This window comes from Hippocampus bargibanti, linkage group LG22, assembly GCF_051943395.1.
Source record: "Hippocampus bargibanti isolate YZ-2025 linkage group LG22, ASM5194339v1, whole genome shotgun sequence".
Classification (NCBI taxonomy): Eukaryota; Metazoa; Chordata; class Actinopteri; order Syngnathiformes; family Syngnathidae; genus Hippocampus; species Hippocampus bargibanti.
This window is the reverse complement of record NC_142755.1, coordinates 3,906,579-3,924,266: the sequence shown is the minus strand read 5'-3', so window position 1 is coordinate 3,924,266 and position 17,688 is coordinate 3,906,579. Positions and strand designations below refer to the sequence as shown.

General features: G+C 41.2%; 5 protein-coding genes across 12 annotated transcripts in view; 2 read left to right on the top strand and 3 right to left on the bottom strand.

Moving 5' to 3' along the window:
* Positions 1–249: 249 nt before the first annotated feature.
* trmu (tRNA 5-methylaminomethyl-2-thiouridylate methyltransferase) lies at positions 250–4,328 on the bottom strand. 2 transcript variants are annotated; one of them, XM_088988947.1, is made up of 11 exons: positions 4,146–4,328; positions 3,833–3,998; positions 3,646–3,752; positions 2,805–2,927; positions 2,561–2,733; positions 2,434–2,487; positions 2,258–2,324; positions 2,075–2,175; positions 1,843–1,987; positions 1,689–1,771; positions 250–1,604 (listed from the first exon to the last, which is right to left on the bottom strand). In XM_088988947.1, the coding sequence occupies exons 1-11, from the start codon at positions 4,225–4,227 to the stop codon at positions 1,458–1,460; spliced, it is 1,248 nt and encodes a 415-aa protein (XP_088845073.1). In that variant the 5' UTR covers positions 4,228–4,328; the 3' UTR covers positions 250–1,457. The 2 variants fall into 2 exon arrangements, with proteins under 2 accessions (XP_088845073.1, XP_088845074.1); XM_088988948.1 differs by lacking the exons at positions 3,646–3,752; positions 4,146–4,328 and having other exon boundaries at positions 3,833–3,965.
* A 52-nt stretch (positions 4,329–4,380) lies between these two features.
* LOC148881697 (uncharacterized) lies at positions 4,381–6,455 on the top strand. Its single transcript, XM_088988916.1, has 7 exons — positions 4,381–4,409; positions 4,878–5,055; positions 5,157–5,338; positions 5,406–5,536; positions 5,590–5,738; positions 5,929–6,018; positions 6,200–6,455. The coding sequence occupies exons 2-7, from the start codon at positions 4,878–4,880 to the stop codon at positions 6,439–6,441; spliced, it is 972 nt and encodes a 323-aa protein (XP_088845042.1). The 5' UTR covers positions 4,381–4,409; the 3' UTR covers positions 6,442–6,455.
* Positions 6,456–6,470: 15 nt separating this feature from the next.
* On the bottom strand, positions 6,471–7,464 carry tprkb (Tp53rk binding protein). Its single transcript, XM_088988917.1, has 4 exons — positions 7,239–7,464; positions 7,038–7,160; positions 6,779–6,955; positions 6,471–6,699 (listed from the first exon to the last, which is right to left on the bottom strand). The coding sequence occupies exons 1-4, from the start codon at positions 7,377–7,379 to the stop codon at positions 6,613–6,615; spliced, it is 528 nt and encodes a 175-aa protein (XP_088845043.1). The 5' UTR covers positions 7,380–7,464; the 3' UTR covers positions 6,471–6,612.
* Positions 7,465–7,702: 238 nt separating this feature from the next.
* Positions 7,703–10,553, top strand: alg10 (ALG10 alpha-1,2-glucosyltransferase). The gene is made up of 3 exons (XM_088989226.1): positions 7,703–8,034; positions 8,451–8,648; positions 8,722–10,553. The coding sequence occupies exons 1-3, from the start codon at positions 7,870–7,872 to the stop codon at positions 9,781–9,783; spliced, it is 1,425 nt and encodes a 474-aa protein (XP_088845352.1). The 5' UTR covers positions 7,703–7,869; the 3' UTR covers positions 9,784–10,553.
* A 3,084-nt stretch (positions 10,554–13,637) lies between these two features.
* LOC148881694 (copine-8) overlaps positions 13,638–17,688 on the bottom strand; it is a 43,011-nt gene continuing 38,960 nt past the window's right edge. For all 7 annotated transcript variants that reach the window (XM_088989220.1, XM_088989219.1, XM_088989222.1 and 4 more), the window contains one exon: positions 13,638–17,645. In XM_088989220.1, coding sequence (XP_088845346.1) covers positions 17,457–17,645 — 189 coding nt within the window. In that variant the 3' untranslated portion in view covers positions 13,638–17,456. The remainder of the gene's footprint in view (positions 17,646–17,688) is intronic.

Genomic DNA, 17,688 nt, shown 5'->3' with positions numbered 1-17,688 from the left:
TCACCCAAATGTTCCAAAGTATAAACTTTTTTCATTTCATGTTACTGTTGTTTTCGTTCGCGAACTTCAAATGTGGCATCCGGTGAATCACAAATTGAAATATGACGTAGACAACGCGTACTTACCATGTACAGTATTTGATTTCATCAGATTAAATCCTTTATGAAATATGCACGAGGGCAACAAGTGACACGAACTTGATTAACTGGTGTTACACCACCACCATGTGGACAAAAGGTGCATAACAACTGAAACACGCATGTTGTTTTTAATAGAAGCAGGCATGAGCTACCTCACAAAAAAAACAAAGAAACCAGCAAAATATCAAATATTCACATTTCTAAACTCAGTTTTTGTCACAAAAAATGACAGCCCAAAAATTTAGAAAGGTGATGAAATGATATTTAAATTTGTGAGTTTTGGGGGTTTTCATATTCAGTTTTTTATGTACAGAAGATAGATAAGTGATGAGCCATTATGGTTTACTGAATGCCACAAAAATATGTAAATAAATAACTCAGTATCATATAAATACATGAGTTCATTGCTGTAACAGTTCATTTTTCACAGTACAACATGCACTTAACGTATCTATCCAATACATCCTGATTTATATAGCGCTTTCACAATAGCTGCAGCTGAAATAAGGCACTTAACAAAACAGATAAACTAATATTGTTAAATGTGTGCTAATTTCCATTAGCCTTCCTATGGAGTTTCACATTGTATGCAGCATCAAGCTAATAGACTTTCGTTACACAAACGAATATTGTTAAATTTGTGTTTTTTGATGTTTGATAACATCAATACTAATTTGCATTAGCCATCCTATGGAGATTCACATTGTATGCAGCATTAAGCTAACAGTGTTAGTGTTTGAATGTGAAAAAGGTTTACAAACAATACACTTAACATATTTACATGGTACTGAGTTTTTTATTTGCATTTTTTTGTGTGGCAGCAGAATGACACCTTATATTTTGTTCTTTCTACTATATTAATATCTATATTTATATATAGCTATAAACATAGATGTATGTATAGATAGATATTTTAAGATATACATCGATACACGCTTCTTTTCCCTGACGCGGTCAAAACATGCTTGAAAAAAACACATGTATACATATCTTCATAGAACATTACCTTTGACAACATGAGTAAGAAGAAAATAAATATTAAAATATCAGAAATGTATTAACCTACTGGTAATTTGCACCGTGCACCCATACCTACAAAATAGTGTTGTTGTTTTTTTTTTTTTTGAAAGACAGTGATAGGTGACATTTGTTGGCCTAAATACATTTGACTAAGCTTGCTGGGTCAGTGTAACGTAAGATTTTGAGGGAAGATGATGTAAGTGTATTTTATTTTTATTACTTTTTTTGGGTGGTGGTATAATCCCATAGTGTACGATAACTATTTTATTCATTTTTTTTTTTAATCTTAAAGCTGTGTCATCTGACCGGTTCTGGCATCTGCTCTGTATTGAGCCGAGTGGCGGTTGAGCATTCCCGACTGCGCTGGATGGTGAAGTCACTGGGCCCCAGCTGGATGATCTTACCACTTCCCAGGCACTCGTCACCTTTGTAGAGCACTGCGAACTGAAACAGGGAGTTCCAAAAGTACATTAAGCAAGTTGAAAAGTTTCATTGGTTTATTTATTTTAATCCATCTATTTTTTTAACCTGTCCAGGCGTTAAAGCTCTGAGCGACTGTGCCAGGGAGATCCACACAGAGCCGTCCATGTTGAGAGTCACTGTGCAGGGAGCTAGAAAGCATTCAAAACAAGAAATTGAACGGACGCCTGAAATTCCGTGTCAGAATATGAAATTCACAGACTTCGCGGCATTTGGTGGATGAAGCGGAAATGGCATTCCATCATCTTGGTCTGAGCCAGTTGGATCGGCGGTTCCTCGGCGATCCAATGGAAGCGATCCGTCCGCAGGGTGTCACGGAAAAGAGAAGGGTGATTGGTCGCCGGCGCCTAATGTCAAAGACGTTTTAGTTGGATGATGAAATCACACGTCGACGGAAATCCACGAGTGAGGGTGGCTCAAAGGACAAATCTTACCACCATCACATCGCCCGTATTGATATCCTTGTCCACCACGAACCAAGCATCCCTCTGTCCGCCGATCCGCGCCCTTTGACCCAGTGTGAAAGTGAACCAGCCTTAACAGAGGGATTAAAAAGATGATCCATTAAATTAGGGGTGCGTTAAATCCCAATATTGCACCCATAGTTGGAAATATACCTTTATGGGTACCCATAACGGTCCCATCCTCAATGGATACAAAGTTGCCAGGTCTAGGTTCAAGGTACTGGGAGGTGGGACATAAAAAGGAAAATAAATTATTATCTCATCCAAACTTCTCATGAAAATAGAACTCTTTGACAGCCCCTATTAATGTCAACATAATTAAAACTTACCTCCAAAATAAAGTTCTCAAAGTTTCTCTCTCCAATAAAACAGATGCCCATGCTCTGAAATAACAATATGGTATTAAAACACAAACATGGTTCACACGTACATGTTTTTTTTTTTTGTTTGAGTCACCTCCTTTTTCTTCAGTACATGGTGAAAACCCGCTTCGGCCGCCATCTTTTTCACAAAATCCTTGGTAAGGCCGGCGAGAGGGAAAACGGTCTGCCGCAGGGCATCCTGGGAGATCTGGCTGAGGAAGAAGGTCTGGTCTTTGATGATGTCGGCTCCCTCGTGTAATCTGACCGCTGTGTAAGTGTGAGAGGGATACCGGTGTGAGAGATGAGGAGAAATGTGGTGAAAAATTGCTGACACTTACGGTTTCGGAAGTCAAATCGATTTCTAAAGAGAACGAAGGGAGCAGTTTTGGGGCTCTGCTGGAAAACCTCCTCGTCTTCTTGGGAGGTTCTCGCATAGTGGCCGGTTGCCATTGCATTTGCACCTGTATCCATGTAAAAAAAAAGCACCAAGAAGATCAATGAAGAGAAGTCAAAGCATTTTGTATGGGCCTGTTTGTTTCTTTTTGGAATCGGGATGCATCTGGGAAATTAAAAAAGTTGGTTGGCCCCCTTGTGTCTGAAAAGGGGACCAATTTCTAAAATTGATGGGCCCGATTTAAATAGATTTCCAAAGTATAGAAAACTGATTGAAATTGGAGTGGATTGGCCTTTATTATTCTCGAAGTGGAGAAATGAATATTTCACAGCAGCAAAGTGATGAAAGTAAGAGGTAAGGAAGTAGAAAAAAATATAGGACCTGCTGTAAATATAATAAATAAACCAAAAAATACATTCATTGGAGCATATTTCTAAATTGCAAGTGAAAAAACATTATTTGAGTAAAATATATTTTTCTAATATATTAACAACTTGAATTCAAGTTAAATAATTTAGTCATACATAAAATAAACAATCATTTCCTGTTTTCTTTAGTTACTACACAATTAATCCTGTTATTTTAATATTCTACTGTATTACAGTAAAGACTACAACAAATATATTTGCTTTGAAGATTTCCAATGTGCTGCAAAAGTTCTGAAATCATTCACAGTTCCAAAGTTGGCCAGTGGCTGCCAAAATGCATAAATGGCGCCCGGATGCATCCCTGCAACTTGTGTCGGAAAACATACAGTAACTACCTTGTTATAGACCATAACATACCTAGCGTGAGAATTGCATACTTGTAGAAATGGTTGAATTTGATATGCTTGTTGCACAGTATATCTGGGTTGGGGGTCCTTCCTTTTTCGTATTCCTTTAAAAGATTACTGAAAGATTGCACAGGACCACTATTACTTGGGGGAGGCCAAACAACGAGTTTATTACAAGTATCAAGATTTTTAAATACCTGAAAACCTCATTCCAGTATTCCTTAACATATGACACTTGATGGAAGGGGATGTCCAGCATTGTGCACACTTTATAGGCATCCTCACAGTCCTTTTCTGTGGCGCAAACGCCGTTTTCATCCAGGGAGTCCCAGTTCGTCATAAAAACTCCGGTCACGTTATAACCTGAAATGAACAACGCTCAATATTCACTGTCAAAAACGAGTCAAATGAAATTTTGGTAATTTGGTTGGCGAATTTGGGTGTTTGGTGTCAATTGGTTACGCAATGAGGTTGTCTGTCATTGTAGCTGTCAATGAAACTTGGACCAACCTCTTCTCTTTAGCAACAAGGCCGCGACAGAGCTGTCGACGCCGCCCGACATGGCGCACACGACGTGTCGTATAACACCCATTTCACTAAATTCGTCCTCAAGGACAAACGAGAAAGTAAAAGAAATTATCTTAATCTTAACATATTCGTTCGTAATAACGTGTAGTCCGTTGGGGATGACGGTCCGACTTCAAACGAGGATGCGGAACTTTGCTTTCAGAAGGGGAATCAAATATCGTAACACCGCCACGGAGCTGCCCAAATGTGAGTCTTTGCGAGTATGGGGAGTTATTTGTTAAGTATTTTTGACATAGTTGGAATTTTAATTTAAGTTTTTAGGTTCGCAATGATTTATTAACAGTTTTTTTAAAATATATTTTTTACCGGAACTGGAGCTGCGTGTTAAATCGGCGACCGTGGTTTTGCAAAAGTTTTATAGCGGTTTACTGAAGCGACGAAGCAAATACAGTAATTCCTCGTTTTTCGCGGTTAATGGGGACCAGGGCCACCGCGATAGACGAAAATCCGCAAAATAGTTACGTAATAATAACCTATGTGCTGGGAATCAATCAAGCTACAGCCATGTACAAAACCTGAGTCATTTGGCATTTGTATTTTTATTCTGAACGTTTTTTTCTCTGAAAAAAACACCAATGCATCAAAACCGCGATAATCGAACCACTTAGGAACAAGGGATTACTATATGTATGTATTTATATTGTTTTTCAATAGATGGGTGAGATGACTGCAGACAATGTCACCCTGGATCTTCTACTCGAAGCCAGGGAGACCGTGCGGAGAAGCCCATTGGGTGTCATCTATACCCCCATGATCCCCTGGAGCCAGACCACCCTGCCTATCAATAAGGCTAAAAGTATCCATATTAAATTGGAAAACATGCAGAGAACAGGCAAGAAAGTGCATTTTATTTCGAGGTGATAGACTTTGATTGAGTGGAAAGCCCCCGTTGCACAAAGAATATAACATGATAACTATATTTTTGAATTACAGGGTCCTTTAAAATAAGAGGTGTGGCCAATCAGTTTGCCAGGAGACCAAAAGGCGGACATTTTGTCACCATGTCCGCAGGGAATTACGGGAAGGCGTTTGCATACGCGTCAAAACACTACGGGTCTAAAGGCAAAGTGGTGATGCCTGAAACTGCCCCGATTTCCAGATCCGTTCTCATACAGGTCAGAGGTCATGCATGCACATCTAAAAGTCAGTATTTTACTGAGTATTGTTTTTTTTCCTCTATAGAGTTTTGGTGTGGACGTTGAGAGAGTTCCTACACCCCGTCTAATGGATACGGTGAAGCATTGTGTTCAGAATGACGACATGACGTTCCTGCATTCCTACGATGACCTGGATCTTATAGCAGGACATGCTAGGTACTTTCAAAATAAACCGCGTACAAGTGAATAAAGCTTAACTGTGTGTGAAGTTTGGGTCTGGAGATCCTAGAGGTGATACCTGAACCGGATGTGGTGGTGGTATGTTGCGGAGGCGGCGGACTGCTGGCGGGAGTGGCTTCTGCACTCAAACTCTCAGGATGTGACAAGACCAGAATCTACGGCGTGGAACCAGAAGGAGGTAAGAAGAAAGAAAAGGGTCGTACAATTTTTAAAATGAGCCACGTTGCTCATTTTGAATGAGCGACCATTTTAAATGAGCGACCATTTTAAATGAATGAGGGACCATTTTAAATGAGCCACCATTATAAAATGAGCCACCATTTTAAATGAGCCGCCATGTCGCTGATAAGAATGCTTTTGACTTTTAGCCTGCACCATGTACAACAGCTTTATCGAGAAAAAGCCAGTTGGCATGGACACGAGCAGCATCGCGTCAGGACTGGCGCCACCATTTGCAGGTAGTAGACATTTCATTTGATTACCCTAAAGTGAAAAGGTCTGTCAAAGTGACAGCTGACATTAATACTATACTTTTCACAAAGTATATTAATACCTTCACTGGAATAACCAAAAACCATGCGGATGATAATAAAAATACAGACTTACAGGGATATTTTTTCTTTATGTGATCATCATCAGGCACGCTGCCCTATGAGCTGTGTCAGCGCTACGTGGAAGAAATTGTCCTGGTGAGCGACGACGCCATCAAGTCAGCCGTGTCGACCCTGTATCAAGCGGGCCTAGTGGTGGAGCCGTCCGGTTCGGCCGCCTTTGCCGCCGTCGTTGCCGGCAAGATACCCCGATTGGAGGGGAGGGATGTCGTCTGTATCCTCAGCGGAGGGAACATCGGCAAGGACGAGCTTGCAAAGTTCTCAGACTGACATATGTGGAATTTACACCATAATAGAAATCACTGACAGTGTTCTAATTTATTTCTTCATTCATTGCCATTTTTGTTTGCTTAGTGAAAAAGAAGAAAATGTATTCTAGATGAGAGGAAACTGATCCTGTTTTACAGACAATTAAACAATACACCTTGGGACTGATTTGAGCTACATTACATCCTTAGTGGCCATTCTACATACAACCGAATCCAGAAGAGAGCCACACTTTTCCTCCTGAGGGCTGACCTTGTACAACTGAAAGAAAATCAAAATAGAAAGAATAATATAGGTTATGTCCATTGTAACAAATCGGTATTTTTTTTTTGCAAAGTACCTTTTTAATCTTGTCAAAGTCTGATATGGATGACAAGTCATCCACTGGAATCTGGACTCCATCTACTTTGGTCAAAATGTCACTCATGAGATGGGATTCTTCTTCGTTGTGGACCAAGACCACCAGGACTGAATTGTCACCCTCCGAGATCCCGAATCTTTTGAAGGCTTCTGAAATCTGTGTCAATGAAGTATTTGCTCAGTTCAAAAAATGCAGGTCTCTCCTGACACACACACTTAGAAAGGCAAATTTAAATTACATTATTAGTCGGGGAGAGATTGAAGATGATTTCTGAAAATAAACCTCTAGTCTTCATTTGATTTTGTTTCTGTAGGTGCACTGCTTTATTTGCGGCCACCAACACTTGGAAAGGACTCACCAGCTAAAACAAGAGAGAAAATTACACGTTAAAGCGTAATGACACACAAACTCCCTCAAAATCTCTAAACTAGCAACTCACCATATTAGCCTTGATAAGGGCAGCTTTTATTTTCCCCTCCACGGCGTATTGCCGTAGTTCAGCGGCATTTTTAACTTCTTTAAAAATAATTTGCGTCACCGTGAGGTCAGGGAAAAGTTCCAATTTCTGAGATAAATTCATTTTTAAATCATTAATGGGAAGAATGACAGGAGTAAACACGACGTCGTAAATGAGAGAACTCTGTCAGCGGGGGATCAAAAATATTGCAGCACCAGGAAGACGAAATTCGGTTGAGCTACATTTTTGTGTATTTTTATTTTTTGGGAGGTGTAATCATTGTATTTCCTACAAATAGATAGAATGTTATTTCTAAGTCTATAATTTATGATAATTGGCTTTTGTCTTGATTAAACCGACGGCTAGTTCGATGAAAATAGAGGCGTGAAGGTGTACATGTTGCCACATCGGACATATTTTCATATCGGACATCTCCTTTTCAACAAAAATAGCGCTTCCGTTTTGTTTTTGCAATCGAAACAATAGGCTACCAATCGATTCTTTTTACGTGCTTAACAATTGCGCATGTTGTAGTAATGCAGGTGGAACCACAGGTTAGCAGCTTTAATAGTTAGTTTCCATTATTACTCGTATTCAAAATCGCGTGCAGAAAATGGATAAATTTGAAGGGTACATCTTCACCGCGTTGTGCAGCACCAACTTTCTGGTGTCATGCCTGCTCTTCTCCAAAGTCACCCGAGAGCAACGAGAACCTTACATGGATGAGATTTTCCATGTGCCTCAAGCTCAAAAATACTGCCAGGGGAAATTCAACCAGGTAAACAAATCCTCTTCAATGACGTAGTAACGAGCAGATTATGAGACGAACGCTAATCCGGAGACAATTAGACGGGTCTGATTTTAGTGCATTAATTCGATGTACAAAATATTCGAATTTTAATAACTGTTAAAGTGTCGATTTGATGATATTGTATCATTTGAGTTGGCAGGCACGTTTAACCATAAAAACTCACATTTTACACCGTAGTACATTGCTAATAATGCCATTACAGCATTTCCCCGTTTTTCGCGGTTAATGGGGAACAAGACCACCCGCGATTGACAAAAATCCGCGATTAATTAATCTTAATCAGTGATCAAATCTGATTGACAAATTCCCCATTTTAGCTTCCGATTAAAATCTACTTCCCCAACTGGATGTATTGATTGATGTATTTATTTATTTTTGCACAGTGGGACCCGATGATTACCACCCTCCCGGGTCTCTACCTGGTCTCGGTGGGCATCATCAAGCCCGTGGTGCGATTGGCCGACATGAGCGGCGAGGTGGTGTGTTCCACGGCCATGCTGCGCTTCATCAACCTCCTTTTCAACTGTGGCAACCTCTACCTGCTATTCCGGCTCATTTCCAAGCTGCATCCGAAAGACAAGGTTCCGCCTCCAGTCACATGACTTGGCCCGTTTCGGATTTTAGGAATCCTGATATTTGTCTGTTGTCTTCTAGACACGAACGACCGCCAGGCGCATCATCACGGCGTTGTCGCTGTCCACTTTTCCCGTGCTCTACTTCTTCAACTTCCTCTACTATACGGACGCCGGGTCCACCTTCTTTATCCTCTTCACGTATCTCATGACGCTGCATAGTTGTCACAAGACCTCGGCGCTGCTCGCCGCCTGCGCCGTCCTCTTCCGGCAGACCAACATCGTGTGGGTGGCCTTCTGCGCCGGGACCGTCGCGGCGGGTCACGTGGACGACGCTTGGAAAGCGGCGCATTCCAAAAAGTCGGACGACAGATCGACGGCGTTCCAGGTGCCGCTTTCTCGAAGCGGCGTTAAACGAGTTGTGCTTTTTAGCGTCAACTTTTTCACTTCGGCCGCACACGTGAAAGCGGCGCTGCTGGTGGCGTGGCCCTACGTTTTGGTGGCCGCCGGGTTCCTGGTTTTCGTGTGGCTGAACGGCGGCGTGGTGGTGGGCGATCGCGCTAACCACGAAGCGTGCTTGAACTTCCCGCAGCTCTTCTACTTCTTCTCCTTCTCCCTTTTCTTCTCGCTGCCCGTCACGCTGTGTCACCACCGCGTGCGACGCTTCTTGCGGGCCATGAAGAAGAAGCCCGTCCTCTTCCTCCTGGCTACTGCCGTCTCCGTCCTCCTGGTGTGGAAGTTCACCGCCGTCCACAAGTACTTGCTAGCTGACAATCGTCACTTTACCTTCTACGTGTGGAGACGCTTCTTCCAAAGGCACGAGGTGCTACGGTTCCTCCTGATCCCTCCGTATATCTTCGCCGGTTGGCACTTCATGGATTCCCTAAAGTCCCGTTCGCTTTTCTGGAGCTTGGCGTTTCTGCCGTGTGTCGCGGCCGCCACCGTGCCGCAGAAGCTCCTGGAGTTCCGTTACTTCATCATCCCGTATTTGATGTACCGCCTGCACATGCCGTTGCCGTCGCTGCCCAGACTGGCGCTGGAGTTTGCGATGTACACGGCAGTCAACGCCGTCACCATTTACATCTTTGTCACCAACACGTTCCAATGGCCGGACAGCGCCGCCACGCAGAGGTTCATGTGGTGAACTTGTGAGGAAGATCAAAAAGGTAATTCTGGAGGACATTGTGTCATTTATTCCGGGCGGTTTTTGTGCGATTATGGACACCAAATTGATGTTTTTTTCCGGCATGATTTTCTACCGTTAACTCATTCACTGCCAAATGTGCAAAAATGTGTCCACTCCAGTACCAGGGTTTTTGTCACTGTCACTCGAATTCTCGGACCTACAGAATATTGGGTTTTAGGACGACATAAACACAGCGCAAGAAACCTCAGATTCTCTTCTTTCATCAGAAAAAGAGTTAATTCCTAAATTATATGAGTCTGGAGTTATATGACCTTGAAATAAGGGCAGCTGTCCAAAATACAATGCAATACATACATATTGGTTTATATAGCGCTTTAACAACAGCTGATGCTGGTAACAAAGCGCTAACATGGGCAAAAGGCAAATACTGCCCCTTCGTGGAAGGGAAAAAAAACATTGCCAGAGGTCTGACCAGCGCTTTATCGGCACCCAAACAATAAAAAAAAAAAAACCCGAACAAATTTGGGAATGGCGCTCTGTCATATTTTCAATTCCTGAATTAAATTCGTGAATGGCAGTGAATGAGTTAAGACCCGCCCACCATTTTTTTTACCTTATATGTAATTTTTTCAATTTATTTCCCAGTATGTGAATACATTCAGTGTTAAAGATTTTTGATCCTCAAACTCTTTTTACGGACAAATTTCTTTCCTGTTCATATGAATGCTTCCTGATGATTGTTGTCATGAATAAACATAAAATACAATTTACAACTGGGTTTGTTTATTTTTTATTTATGTTTATTTATTTGTTTGATTAAACATAAATAAATACTGTCCTGTTTTGTTGACTGAACCTCACGACTGGTTTCAGTTCCTGTCTTATCACGTGCGTTCTTATCATTATATAATTCTACCTCGCGAATTTTTGTTTATCACGGGTGGTCCTGGTCCCCATTAATCTCGAAATACGAGGGATTACTATAAACGCATGATTTGACATGTACCACGGTGTAAAAATTAGTTTTTTTCATGCATTATTGTTACTGTATGCCCTAAATAAGTACCGGAATTAGCCACAAGGGGGCGCTGTTTCGTAAGAATCGGTAAGTGAACATGGACGGTCAATGCAATGTTCACTTTCTTTTCTTGTATTATTTGATATCATATTTAAAATATCCTGTTGCGGCTGGTGTGAAATACAGCACACAAAAGAAATTGTATTATACGTATATATTCGTGCCTGATAGTGTAGTGGTACACTTACCAGCTCAACGATGCTGTGGATGGTCATCACCAAGCGACCCTGGATGAGCTGTCGAAAATGTCATGATACATACAGTACACGTTATAACATTGCTTGCTTTTACACATTTGCTAATAAAGGACACAGGGAGCTATTTAAGGACATGATATAGTATCTCACGTAGGTCCCTGAACACACCACGTTATGTGTCATTTTAGAGCCGTGATAAGAAAACAATTGAAGCATACAAGAAACGGTTCTATTTATGAAAGAAGTGGGGGAGTAGAGCTAAATGTTTTTTTTTCAACCTTAATAGCACAGTAATTATAAAATCTGCCTACAGCCTTTTCAGTCACACTGCGTGTCAAGAAAAAAAAAATGGAAAAAGTTGTGGAATAATAAAAAGAAAAGGGGAAAAAAGTTGTGATTTTTAAAATTAAAAAAAAAAAAAAAAAATTCCACTGGGGTTTACCTTTTTTTTTGTCTTGTCTGGGCATATATTCAAAACGAAGTCCAACTTTAGCAGCATCTTGGCGGCGCGTTGCTAAGCGACAAGCCATGTCAGGAAGTGACAAAGCGCACATAATTGCGCCCCTGCTTGACAGACATGAAGCGTAGTGTTCATTAGACTCAGTCAAGACATCACATCTGAAATAAAAAATGGTGACATGACCTTTTTTTGTCTCCACTAATCAGCATCTAATCATTCAAGTCAAGAGTTTAAACAATTAATGAGCTAAGGTGGCAGTCCGCGTGGACAGTAATGTGTTCATTTGAAGAAATCCCGGCCTTGTTTTCGTTAATGAGCAGTCCTATTCCTCCGTGGTATTGTCGCGCCTGAAAAAAAAAAAAAAACACCCCACCCCCTATTTTTTTGCGTCAGATCTTTGATTGACAGCGATATTAGCACCCCCCCCCTCCTCCTCCATCAACCCAGCCATCTCCTCCCGTGGCCTCAAGGGATGCTGGGAAAAAAAATGGGAGCTATTTATGGCAACCCGAGGCACTTGAGTTTGGTGTAAATACACGTTGAGTGTGTTACACATTCTTGATGAAGGATGTCACGATGGTGCGCGGCGTCCACGTTGGGTTTCGACGTGATTAGCGGCGTAATGAGAGCGCACAGGGATAACCGAGTGACACTAGCGCGGAAAACTAGCAGCGCTTCCAAAGGCATGAGGTTAGGACCCGAGTCGCTGATGGTGTGGCGATACACACGCCGGATGACGTGATATCGGTTTCCATGGAGGGATGGTGAGAATGTGGGTGTGAATATATTTTTGGTTTCTTGGCATCAGATTGATAGAAAATATGTTTGAAAGACTGATACCAGTACAAGATACCGCCATTTTCATTCACTTGATGCATATGTGGAACGGTCGCGGCTTGGAATTGAAGCTGATTTATGTGGAGACAGAGATATGAGAAAGTCTATTTTTGTCAATGGAAGCTATATCTTCGTGTTAGCTTTCAACATTTACCTTGTAGCAGATGTGCACATTTCATTCACCATGACGTCCCGGATCCACATCCTTCATCGGCGACCAGTTCAGGGTGTAGTCAACTGAGATAAACTGCGGATAAGCGGGTTAGACAATATAGGGATGGATATGACCCAACGCATAAGGTCAAGATTTTGGTTTCTATCGCCATCAGATTGATATAAAATGTTTGAAAGACTGATACCAGTACAAGACCCCACCATTTTCATTCACTTGATGCATATGTGGAACGGTCGCGGCTTGGAATTGAAGCGGATTTACGTGGGGAAAGAGATGTGAGAAAGTCTATTTTTGTCAATGGATGCTACATCTTCGTGTTAGCTTTCAACATTTACCTTGTAGCAGACGTGCACATTTCATTCACCATGACGTCCCGGATCCACTGGTGAAAAGGAGGCTTTGATCCTCTCCTTTTTCATCTAGAACTGCTTCATACAACAAAGAGGGTGCAGAAAGTGTTTAAGATTGAATGACTGTGTGTCATTGTGTTGTCATATTATTTTGACTTCAAGATGGCGCCGCGAGTGTGGCTGCCTTTACAGCAGCTCCTCTATTTTATTTTTCTACTTCTTCCTTTCCTTTAATCTTCTTTTCATAATTTAGCTGCTTGTAAATGTAATGTAAATTTCTCCACTGCTAGCCTAATGAAGGCTAATCTAATCTAATCGGATTGACGAATAGCACTTCAACTCAAAGAGCGCACGGTCGCAATTACTTTTGCCACCTTTGTGCAAGTGTTGCTTCTTCTTTAGACGCCGTAGGCAACTAGCGCCACCTGCATGCCATCCGGTGCTTCTTCAACAAGACTAGTGTTACCTAAATGTTAAAAAAAAAACATGTTAGCAATGTATTAAATGTAACAGGTACCATAACTGATGAAATCACAGATTGAAGTTTGCAATTTTGTGCTAGCGTAAGCTAATCAGGATCTCGCTCATCTCGAAAGTACCCGCTGAGTTATTGTAAACCCAATCCACCTCCGACGGAGAAAAAGTGGAGTATTTTTGGTACTTCTGGTCTTAAAGGAGGGCGAGAGCGGGGCATTCGCCCTACTTCTAATTTGACTCTTGAAGCAGACGTCAACTTCCGCCACAGTTTTTTTTTTCATATGAATATTTATTTAAAAATCCATAGTTTAATACAGAAATAGTCATCTATCATATGTAATAAGACAATCAGTATTCAGCCATGCTTTGTCTGATTATGAATCACTGTTAAAGAAAAAAAAATCCACTCCTTCAAAAGTGCAAATATATCACATAAGAACGCAATAGTCCACGGACACAAAATCATTTTTCGATCGAAGGCATCGGACAATTTCCAGAAAAAAAAATAATCAGTTAAGGCCATTTTTTTGTACAATTATTTTTCATATCATATACTTCCAAAAACACCATTGAAATGAACCCAAAGGGCGCATCCTTTGTAAAACCATACATGCAAACATAGTGCACATTTGTTTCAAAGATAATGACAAGCACAAAATAGTTGTATTTGGATCGCTTTTTGAGTAAACAAAGGTCGTCACACACTGGTACAAAAGGCAGCGCGCACCCGCACGCACAGCGAACAAAGAAGTTGCGCTCGTATGGATTGATGGTAAATGACACCAACAGGCTTTGCCGTTTGAAAAAAAAAAAAGTGAATTTGTTGAGCGTTTTTGGAACTGCGCTGTGGATTTGTGGCAACTTTTGTCTGATATAATTAATTCTACATTCATGTCAAAGTACGCCAACGGGAGGGTGAGCGGTTTTGCAGAAAACTTATTGAAATGGATTTCGTAGCTTATTTTTCGGCAATTCATCGGTTTCATGTTGTTCGCTTTGGCGAGTGTTGTTCAAACCAAAACAAATAAAATATAGCTAGCTAAATAGCTATCCATTTTTCTAGCGAGCCAGATAGCTATCTAGCTAGATAGATAGATAGATTAATAGCTATTTAGCTATCTAGCTATTTAACTAGCTAGCTATTTAGCTAGCTATATTTGGCTTGTTTTGGTTAGAACAACACTATCTAGCTAGCTAGATAGAAAGATAACTCGCTAGATGGAAAGATAGCCCACTAGATCGCTCGCTAGATCGCAAGATCGCCCGCTAGATTGCTAGATAGAAAGATAGATTGCTATAGAGGATAGATCGCTAAATCGGATAGATCGCTAGATAGAAAAATAGATTGCTAGATAGTAAGATAGCTCGCTAGATCGTTCGCTAGATCGCTAGCTCGCTAGATCGATCGCTAGATCGAAAAATAGATCGCTAGATCGATCGCAAGATAGATCGCTAGATAGATTGCGAGCTCGCTAGCTAGATTGTACTGACCAAGCGCGCCATAAAAAATAAAATCCACCCTTAACCCCCGTAGCAGCGGATCAAAAACGGAGCTTTGCCGAGCGCTGTTAATGAGCTCCCTTATTCTGACCTGCCATCCTAATGATGTATCCAAGCTATACCTGCAACACGGCGGGGGACCAAATCCACGCGCACAACATCCGCACGCGGGGGTCTCGACTGTGCTTTGGCCACTTTTGGCACTGCTACAGGAGAAGAAAAAAAAAGCGTGTCAAAATTTGGCTCAACAACGTTTGCTACCACTTCATCAATAATATAAAACAATGAGCGCTGGGAGATATGTCATATTGGTCACCCACGCACATGCAATTTTAAACAGAAATACATGAGGTACTTTATATTGCCAACAGGGTAACAATAACTGCCAAAATGGAGAATGCCAGTTAAAAACGTTGCATTCTATGTCAGTTTAAATGTTTTTTTTTTTTTTTTTGTCACATCATGACAATCGATACTTCACATCGTTCATACATTGCTCAATCGCATCACATTCAAGGGAAAAGATAATAAATTATTTGTTATTTATGAGGGGGGCGGGTGGGGTCAATAGACAAAATGTGTATTTTCTTTGCGTTTTTGACCACTGGGCTTTTTGTGCTCAAACAATGTAGATGCTGTTTTCGTCGAACATGAGAAGCAATGTACGCAACAACACACATACACACACACACACATACGTACGTCTGTACAAACCCCCGAGCATGTGGGCATCACTGCCAAGGCCGAGAAGAGACAAAACAACTTGTGTTTTCATTCGTGAAGAAAATACAAACAGAGACAATAAAAGGAAAAAGTTCACACAGATGGCGAACAAGCCCTCAGAGGGTTGCTTTTGATAGGAAGAAAAACAAACATGCTATGTTCTTATTTTAAATACTGTCATTTTTTCCCTTTCAATTTCTATTAAGACTTTAATTCATAATTACACTATTCCAATTTTGTAAAATTATTTTTGGCATGTAGGGGGTAGACCTGATAGTTGTATTTAGTCGGCATTGGGATTTTGGGGGGTCCCCAAAATACTCTACAGTATTTAACTCATTCACTGCCAGACGATGTGCAACTCCAGTGCCAGGGTTTTTGTCATTTTCACTCAACTTGAGAGATTTAGGATGACAAACATTAAATGCTGCATCAGAAACCTTAGACTCACTTTTTTAGATAAATTCCGTTTTTTTTTCAGTCAATACTGTTTGTTTTTAAATGTATACTTATCTTAATTTCCAGATTCAGCTGTATCATGAACTCATTCGCTGCCAGATGATGTGCAAAAATGTGTCCACTCCAATGCCAGGGTTTTTGTCATTTACACTGAAATTGCAGGACTCACAGAATATTACATTTTAAACTACATAAACTTTCAATTAAGCGTAAGCAACCTTAGACTTTCTTCTTTTATCCCCCAAAACGTTATTTACTAAATGATATGGGTCTGGAGTTATCTGAGCTTGAAATGGGGGCGACTGTCCAAAGTACAATACAATACATACATATTGATTTATAGAGCGCTGAAGCTGTAAAAAAAGCGCTAACATGGACAAAAGGGAAATGATGCTGCCTCGTGGAAGAGAAAAAACATTGCCAGAGGTCTGACCAGCGCTTTATCGGCACCCAAGTAGGAAAAAATCCCCAAAAGAGATACCAAAACTCCCAAATAAATTCAGGAATGGCAGCAAATGAGTTAAAAATACTAGTTATACTAGTTACAAATACATGATTATTTTTGTCTTGATTCCATTCCCTGCCATTGACGGCTATGTCAAATATTCATTTTAACTGGGCTCTAAAAAAACAAAAACAAATAAGATGGTACATATGTCACATATGGACAGAGAGCGGGGACACTTTCCAAGGAAGACTGACGGACAGAGAGGCAACGGGACACCCTCTGTATCGTAACACGTTCGCTCACGCACTCAACCCACCTCGAGACTTGACGCAGAGGTAGTGCCGGGGTCGCTATATTCATGCACGTGGTCCAGGCTACACTCATGCAAAAGGGTTTCATAAACACCATAGAGGGACGGGGGGTACGGTAGAGTACAGTACAGCACGCTACGGTACAGAAGGGCTACCAGGACCTGCACTGCTGCTACCTGACGCACATGTCAGGAAAGAAAGAAAAAAAGAGAGAGAAAGTATCACAAGCTTGATATTGAAAATATAAAAAGTATGAACAGTAAAAATTCTTACTGTAAACAGTGGGTTAGTTTGCCAGTCATAAGAGACAAAGAGGTTAGTTATTTACAGATGGAATTAGTGTTCACGTTGGTGACATTCCTTTTTTTTTTTTAATTCAAAAGTAACTTTCTGCCGCTTCTTTTCTTGTCAACATCCATCTTTTTTCTTTTTTTTTCGTTTCCTAGACAGAAAGAAAAAAAATCCAGGCAGTAATAGGAATGCTTGATAGTGGAAGTAAACAGATTAGGGCTTCTTTTCCTCAAAGTCCGCTCTCCTGACTCGGCATGCAGATGTTCCAGAACACCAAGACCGACCACGTCACACGAGCATGGAGAGCGGCTTCAAAAAAATGGACTCTGGGAAATTCAAAAAAGACAAAAAAAAGTCCTTGTCTTTATATTTGTGTTTGGATGGGCGGTCCCGGAGGCGTGTAGGGAGGCGGCGCGGGCGCAGGTTTGATCCCGCGGGTTCTCATGTAAGAAAGGAACTGATCGGGAATCTCGGCTAAGACGTCTTTGGCGAGTCGGGCCATGCTCAAGATGTGATTCCCCGTCCGGTCGATGTAATCTCGGAATGGGACAAACTGGAAAAGGGAGAACTACTAAAGCAATCTGTCAATCAAAATG